General features: G+C 33.6%; 1 protein-coding gene across 1 annotated transcript; it reads left to right on the top strand.

Annotated features, from left to right (window-relative positions):
* Positions 1-1,140: 1,140 nt before the first annotated feature.
* Positions 1,141-2,124, top strand: LOTGIDRAFT_171722 (hypothetical protein; the record flags this gene model as incomplete). The annotated part of the gene is made up of 1 exon (XM_009047921.1): positions 1,141-2,124. One exon carries the CDS (start codon positions 1,141-1,143, stop codon positions 2,122-2,124), a length of 984 nt encoding a protein of 327 aa, XP_009046169.1.
* Positions 2,125-9,375: the final 7,251 nt, after the last annotated feature.

The following is a 9,375-nucleotide window of genomic DNA, read 5'->3' as shown; positions in this document are numbered from 1 at the left end:
CTCCACCGCCATTAGAATAGATTTTCAAAATTCTGCAGCCGTCACAATATTATTTCTTCAACACGTATGAAATCTGAGTAAGGTAATGGTAAAAAATCTGTCAATGCAAAATTAAAACATCATGTTACAAAATCGATATAATACATTTAAGATGAAATGATGGTTTTAATAAGTAATATTAAAGGTTAAAAAAAAAGGACGAACAATTTGAAAATAAAGGTCTTAAATCCTGCTTTTAATGTAATGAGTTCCTTCATTATCATTTCATTTCTACAGTTGATGCATATTTCCAAAGAAGAGTTATATTATTGGTTTTCAGCATTCAGCCAAAAGCATAAGACCAAAAAGGGAAAGTGACCTTTACGACTACTCGGTCTACCAGCAAAGTCTATACAAATGATAATGTTCAACTAGCTTACAGATAGCAGTGAGCTAGCAATGATCTCAAATGTAAGCGTAGTCTAATTTGTGTTGGTATACTAAAATGATCAAACGTGTTGAACTTACGACGTTCAGCCATTATAATATGCAATATGATTGAAGACAGAATCACAAAATATTGACAATATCTTCATTATTGGCATCTAATTTGCTAATAATGTTTATTTGGTATACTTGTTTAGAATTGCCTTTAAGTCCATAACTTATTTGTGTAAAATATGTAAGAGCTTATGGAAAATGAATCTTGCACGAGGTAATCTTGGGTTATGAAAAACTCTGCCAGGTCATTGACAAACAATCATTTCATGATGATTAGTCGACGGTTTCTTCCAGCTGCATGTTATTAATTAAATGGCTGAGTCGAAACAAAGTAACTTTGACAAAAGACGCATGGATTAACCTAAAATTTAACTTATATAAAACTCTGCGATTAATACACTTTTCATCGATCATCGACAACAGGTTTATATGGTTGTCATTTTGTATTTGCTAATGAGATATTTATTACAGTTGAACGTTAACGAGAATTTCTTCATTAACATATGATGTAAATCCGGAATTACTTTTCATATATTTATTTGTCCGAATGATAATTAATAATTATACCTTTTCTTATTGGTTGATTCGGAAATCTTATAAATTCCCCAGAAATTGTTATTGAAGTCACAATTGGAAAAAGTTATTCGACAAAGCAACATCATGGCTATGTACAATAGAGTAACGGGAATATTCACTTCTTTGGTGTTGATTTTCTTGAATGGTGGAAGTTTGTTTACAGTAGCAACAAGTAAGCGGATGGAGAAAAGGATTAAAGTCATGTTGATTGGTCATGTTTTAACAGATTTTGGAGTTGGCCTGACAATGTTGTGTTATGTTTTGTCTATAGTCTATCAACTAGAAACTATGTGCCACTTCTCATCGTATTTTCTATTCATTTTGGGAGTGATAACCAGTTTAATGGCAATTTTACAAACACTAGATCGATTCCTTGTTCTACGTATTACTTACAAATATACTGAATGGATCACAGCCAAAAAGATGACAATAATTGTAATGTCTATTTACACTGTAAGTATAGCGGCCTTCTTCGGCATGTTTGTAACCGGATATGAACCCGGGGCGTACTGCCACGCCTATTTGTCCGGTGGTAAAATTGGCTACATATTATCCAGTGTGTTCTTTACAGTATGTATTATAGCTATTTGCGGCATGTATGTGTATATTGGTAAGGAGGTGCGACGTCTTCAGAAAGCAATTCCTACAACAGACGGAAGTAGTAATACCACCTTCTCCGCCGACAATATAAGAACAATGGTTACAATGGCTGTTACAGCTTTACTCTACACTCTCTGTTATATTCCTATGGTGATTTTCATGTACAATATGGTTTTGTTTCATTGGGAAAACCGATTCCAATATATCGCTGTAAATTGGCTCTTTGACTATCTTTCCGGAGTATTTTACGTCGCTAACAGCATCTTCAACCCTATCGTCTACATCTGGAGATTGAAAAAACAAAGAAATCACTGCCGAAGGTTATTTGGAAGATGTTGTTCAAATTCTGTTGCTGTAGACCACGAGGAGAGAGACATACCAAACAATCAAATTACGACAGGAAATACGAAGTCGAGCCACAGCACCAAAAAGACCTCTAACGACACTGTGCAGGTTTTTACAGCTTAAAAGTAGTTGTATCGGCGACAAGTGGTATTTCTTGTTACTTTACGTAATTTGATCGCAGGTTTTGTTAAAAACTGAATTTCAGCTGAATTTTATTATGTATTTATACTATTTATTATAAGGGATTTTCTTCGTCATACTTATATCTGTAGGCCTGTTATATTATTCTCATTCATAAACGGTTATGTTTCTTAATCGCCATTGATGTTATGTTATTTATTCTGCTGTGAATAATTGTGATTAAACCAGATTGTTTATAATTTTTCTTTCAATTATGCTTGATCAAAATATCCCTCATTGCACACTTCATCCTCTTGGCCGCCTTTCTTTTTAGCTTATTTCAATTTTGAAAACAGAGTGACGTTTCTTTGAACCCTTGATGGACTTTTTTGGGATAGTATCTTTAAACTTTGATCACCTTTGAATCAAAGAATTTTCCCAATTGTTTTACCAAGGCATATACCCATCTCAAGAGACCTCTTGATTTATAATTTCATTTGTATACTCTGTATCGTATCCCGAGAAACCTTTTGGACTGCAAATTTTGAAGGGTGAGCTGCAGTTTATCTGTACTCTCTCATGACCAACCCCAAAGTGTCAATATTAAAATTCAATGGTGATAATAATTGGTTGTCAATTTATCGACAATTTGCTCACTAATTGCTTTGAGATCCGTTTATTATAGAGCACAGATTTGCCTATTTCGCGTGTCCTTTTTCATTAAACTTCTCTGACATTTACTTCAAATATCAGTTCCGATAAGACCAATTTGTCATCTAGAAAAGCATTAACATCACAGAAAAAACCTTATCAAATTTATTGATTCTATAAAATATTGAACAGTTTAGACTTTAGCCTGGTCATTGAGTCAATAGAAATAAATATTTTGTATTGAGTAGGAATGAAAAAATATAAATGTTTAATAATGTATTGTAGAGGGCCAATGGGTCAGTGGGCCAATGAGTTAGACGCCTGATTGCAACCTGGTTCCAACCTCTCGGTGATGCAGGCTGACATCACCGCTATATTATACAACGTAATTGACAAAAACATTCGGACGAATAATGAACAAGTGACATCACTGTAAAACATGAATTGTACCCAATATAACCAATGGACCCCTGACATCACTGTGAAACTAGCATCAATATATTTATCAAACATAATCAAAATATGCAGCCAACCATTGAACTACTGACATCACTGTGAAAATAGCAACGATATATTAACCGGACATAATCAAAATGCGCTGCCAACCAATGAAATATTGAGATCACTGTAAAACTAGCTCCAATCACCTAACTAGATAATAAATAACATTCTGTCAACTAATGAACTACTGACATCACCGAAAAAATAGCACCAATGTGTATTGCCAGACATAATCTGAATATGCTGCCAACTACTGACATCACTGTGAAAATAGCACAAACACCAGACATAAACAGTGTTAAAACCTCCTTCAACGAATAAACCACTGGCATCACTGTGAAAATATCACCAACATATTATACCAGCAATGGTAAACATTATAAGCAATATTGAAAAATCCTGCCACGAATGAACCACTGACATCATTTTGAAAATAGCGCAAATATTTTTTTTTATCAAACATGATCAACTTATTCTGCCACAAATGAACCATTGTAGGATATATTTTATCAAACATAATATAAATGATTATGCCGTCAACTAATGAAATCACTGTGAAACTAACACTCTCATTTATTCAAAGTAATAGTAGTATTCTAGTAGTATCTATCAGTAAAATTGTCTTATTTATCTGTAACGTGTGCTGGAATCGACTAGTGACATCACTGTGAATCCATGAGCACCGATTATTTTACTTAATATATAATATAAAACATTCTGTTTATATAATGAACTAGTGACATCACTATGAAACCAGCACCAATATATTCACCAAAACTAGATAATAAAAAACATTCTGTCAATTATTGAACTGTGACATCACTGTGAAACCAGCACCAATATATTCACCAAAACTAGATAATATAAAACATTCTGTCAACTATTGAACTAGTGACATCACTGTGAAACCAGCACCAATATATTCACCAAAACTAGATAATAAAAAACATTCTGTCAACTATTGAACTAGTGACATCACTGTGAAACCAGCACCAATATATTCACCAAAACTAGATAATATAAAACATTCTGTCAACTAATGCACTAGTTTTCTTCTTCAATTCGTAAACCTAATAAAATTTATGAAACGTTACAAATAAAAATATCACAGTTTAAACATATTGCACATAAACAACTAGAAACTTCATTTTAAAGTATCATTATCAACCGATAAATAACAATTAAAAGAAAACAATTGTAAAAATCTATGGTGATTATTTCATTTCTGCACGTTATTATAAATCTCATTTAGGTGATTCACAAGAAATGATTTCAAAAGTGACACTATTTCAATCTTAGTTGATTTTCTAAGGAAAAACAGCCTTGGTTTGGCTATGCTAATCTCTAAGATGAAATTAAAAGGATGATAAACAAACCATTAATATGTATTTTACGTGAGTATTCTTACAGTGAACCCCGTGTTCGTCACCACTGTGAAACTAGCACTTATATGTTTTACTAAAACATAACCAATGTTGAAACATTCTGTAAACTAATGAACTGGTGACATCACTGTGAAACTAGCAACAGGGTTAAAACTTACATATATCGAGATAAATAAGCTTAATATTTGTAACTAGTTATTTGTGGTCTGAGTCTGTTTAAAGTTATTTTATTAAATATGTTTTATTCCCTTTGTATGGAAATTATCTTGGGGAACCCTATAATTTAAGAGGCTCAATAAGAGATTTGTCACTATGACGCCTCCACAGAGTTGCCGCTTTTTGAATTCAGTCTCAACAGTTGTATTCCCTATTTGTACCCCCTGTCATGGAAGGCTACAAATAGCTAACAGACCATGTGCACGGCTTCGTCTGTCAAGATTGAGCTGTCGAGAAGAGAGTATAAAAATGGTGGTCGTGGGTTCGAATCTAATTGCGGTCAACGTCATCTTTCCTCTACATTAATACTGTCTACCTTGGAAAGATCAATGCCAAGAGGCAACAACTTATGCTTGTAAAAAGTGCCCGTTGCTTTTTTTCCTTGATTTAATGATGAATCGCGTCCTTCTTATCACAGGAAATATTGATCCCAGATAAAAGTAAATCACGACCTCATCCTTAAAAAAAATAGGGCAAATACTACCGTTATGTTCGTCACAGATTTCTTAAGTATCAATGTCAAATTGACACGCTTTCATATTGTGATATATTAATTCTTTCATTTTAGCTAACAAATAGTTTAGAAGTAAGCTCTTGTCACAAATAATTACAGTTTTGACTTGTAGATTCTAAGAACATAAGAATATCAATAGTGATAATTATAGAGCACCGACTTTTTCTTTTAACTTGTCTCATTGAGCTCTTTTACATTATGTATTATCTTCTTGTTATTTATGTTCTTTGACATCTATGATATGAATTTCCATACATCACAATAATGTTTTTGTGTACCCATACATTTCTTAAAACGCATCTTGATTTATCAAAGCTTTCGAGTCTGGTTTTGGTTTCTCTCTCCTGTTAAGTGAATGCAGTGATCGTGTGCAAACTGTCATTAGGTTATAATTTGAAATTTCAGAGAAAGGTCAAATCTTTAAAGATGACGAGATTTAGTCAATGGACGTTCAAATCACGAAAGGAGAATTATGAAAGAAAGCTGATTATCAATACCAGACATTTTTCTATTAAACAAGGGTTTCGTTATTCAATACTTCAATTTCTTTAGCATGCAACACACACAACGTAACTGAACATTCCATGTTTGCCAAGGTTCGTCATTTTTGGGGTTGATTTTGGCCTTGAATATGTGTAAATAGTCTTTAGGAAAATTAAAACTGTACGAAAATTGTATAATTCCTTTAAATAGACCTCAAATAAGAAATAACTTTGTATTTCTTTCTTTCACAAGCTTATCTCTGTGAAATTTGAGGTATCCCAATGTGGAGAGTATTTTTGATATTATTATATATTTTCTTACACCAGGACATCTTCCGTCGCAGCTCTTAGTAGACGAAGTGGGACAGTCTACTGTATACACACGACGTCATCAAGGGATACAAAATTAAAAGTATTAAAATAACGACTGGTTAAAATAACGTTTAAAAATAGATAATTATGGATACACATGGATCTGAGGGCTCAAATTACTGAATACTTAAGTTGAACAATTCACGTTTCTGAGACCAAGTTATGATTTAGTCCCGGAAATGCCGCCACTGTTCCTTTAATGGCGAGAAACCATCGGAATATATATCGCAACATATCCTGTTACCCGTATAACAAATCTGACCACAGATGCCATTGTGCCCAATCTTCGGCGTAGTTGGAAGTGAAGTTTTGCATACTCCCTCTACTACAATTAATTGAAAGGTCTTGCTATCATTCCATCGTTTCTCACAAATTGAATATAAAATTTTGTCGCAAGTGTAATAAACATACTTCGCTACTAGCTATGCTTAGAAGCCCAGAAAGATTAAGATAATAATGTTCGAATTACAGTGGGATAGTACCACACTGTGTGCTACAGAATGAGTGTTTTAAGATCTATTGATAAAAATACAAGATTCCTGGCAGAATAAAATTTTGTCGCAAGTGTAATAAACATACTTCGCTACTAGCTATGCTTAGAAGCCCAGAAAGATTAAGATAATAATGTTCGAATTACAGTTGGATACTAACACACTGTGTGCTGCAGATTGAGCGTTTTAAGATCTGTTGACAAAAATACAAGATTCCTGGCAGAATACCTTATTGCCAACAGTGTTGTATTGTCTGTCTCTATTTCATTTCCCAATATTACGAAATATTACGAAATATTAAACGTATTCATTCAATGTTTTATTTGTAAATTGTTTTGGTATAACTCAGTTAGGGAATAAGGATTGTTTATTTTGCGATAAAATCCAGATAATACGTCTAGCAAGGGAGTTGCACTAAATAATTATATTCCAGAATCAAAAGACAAGGTCGTCAAGAGACACTTGAGTAAATGAGAAAGTCAACGGTGCTAGTTGATTGTATGGAAACCACATTAATTACACTGATTCTTGTCTAAAATTCATACCGTGTCCTGTTTGTGTGTTTAATGCACAGTAGATAATAATGTCTAAATTGTCTCTTTTCAGTCGTATCGAAATCGTTTAGCGTGAATAATAATACACAGAGACATCATTCCTGGTAAGTTACTTTTTTGTCTCTTGAGGTGTTTCTTGATGTTATTGTAGTCGACCTGTTTTGCTTTACGTGTTACACATTCTGATACACAATAAAATGCTATCAGACAAACAATAATAACATGTTACAACGTGTATCTAACAGTGATTAAATGGGAGGCGGGATTTTGATGAAAATGCGTATGTTTATGTTTTGGAGTTACTGCACTTGACTTATAGCTGAAACACTCCACAATTTTCTTGCAAACTCGATAGAGACTACAGTAGGTATTTTGTTTTGTTGGGCTATATTTGCATTCGCTTGTGAATGAACGAGAGATTTTGTATTTTATGTTATTATGTAAGAAATTGGAAATGAATAAGGATGCTTTTTGGAAAGATTAAAGCTTTCATGAAATAGTCTTTCGTGCAACCGCTCGATTTACATGTTTTTTAATGAAAAGAAACTGTCAGAATAATCTGTGTCTTTGAGAAAGAAATGATTTCATTTTACTGGGAACAATACAAATCTCAAGTTTCACCAACGTTGTCAGTAAATCATTCAAAAACCTATCGCTAGTTTAAATCAACTGTATTTGTATCTTAAACGTTAATAACTTCTGTGAAATTGTCACGACCAAACCATCGGTCTTCCTTGACCTTATCCGTTCAACTTTCTATTTAATATTTTTCATCTCATTCCACTGACCGATATAGTTTCTCAAGGGAATTATCCATATAACTGTGGAATTAAATTTCCTATTCATCCCGAAAACAAATAACAGACCGTATTAAACACAATTTACCTGGAGAATACGCAAAAGATCGTTGAATACGTCACGTGGAATATGGAAAGGCCTTTATATAGATTTTTGACGGTCTCATTGACCTATTTAATAAGTGTATTGATTAACACATCGGATGTTTCAAGCAATTTTCCCCCTGTCAGCGATGTTCCTCGGATGGGACAGCCGCCGTGTGGTACAGGCCGTGCAGTTGAACAGTTGGAAATCGAATAAGAGCAGGCTAATGTCTCTGTCTTGGTAAAAAATTTCCATCGTTGCCCGTCTTTATCAGCCCAATTAGGTGCAAAAAAGTAGGACGTAAAACTCCATTCATCTGATTTTGTTGATTTTTATAGAGCGTGCAAATAAAATTGCCATGCTTCCCCAACTACAGTTGCAAATCGGAAACAATACATTGACCAGATATTAGTCCTATCATTAAATTGGCGGGCTTTGTCGCTGTGTAGTTCTTTTGGGACAGGCCGTAAAACTCATTCATTTCCCGTAATAGGACCTGCTGGACTTGTAAGCAAGACATATATAGGTCACGATGACAATATTTGATTTTCAAATATGAAAATAATTCAAAAGATCATTTCTATGAATATAAAATTAAATTTCACATTTCGCCCTATATTTCTCCGAACCTAGCAATACGTTACTCATTAAGAGCTTCTTCGGAATTTATATAGAGTTTTTAGTTGATTTAAATGGTTTTCTTTAGAATGAATAAAGATTTTATGGAGAAAATATTCCAAGACATGACTAGGCAATCATGTGTAAATGTTGACGAATTGACATCAATATTTAAGTCATTAGTTTAAAGCCATGTAAATCAAAGGTTAATAGAATACTGTCAAATTCCAACAGTTTTCTTGATATCAAGCTTTAACTGTAGATTATATCCAGAACTATTGGAGATTTTTATCTCGTAGCAATAAATATCCAGTCTACCGGCTTTTAAACATCATACCAATTTATGATATTCACCAGTTCAGATTCGTTTGACTTAAATGGGAATTATACAATGAATAATATCTTCTTCACGGTGTCAAGCTATTACGAACTTCGTCTTATACCGTGACTGCAAAGGCCACGATTTTTGTTTGACAGGAAGTCCGTAAACATTGTCAAATGGTTTTCAGTCTGTCTGTTGACGGATCGGATTGGCTATGTCAATCCAGTCAAAGGTCAAAGGTGTGTATTGCAGTCAAGGTATAACAC

Source organism: Lottia gigantea (genome assembly GCF_000327385.1).
Source record: "Lottia gigantea unplaced genomic scaffold LOTGIsca_119, whole genome shotgun sequence".
In the NCBI taxonomy this organism is placed as follows: domain Eukaryota; kingdom Metazoa; phylum Mollusca; class Gastropoda; family Lottiidae; genus Lottia; species Lottia gigantea.
Note: the sequence above shows the minus strand (reverse complement) of the source record. Positions and strands in the feature narration are given on the sequence as shown.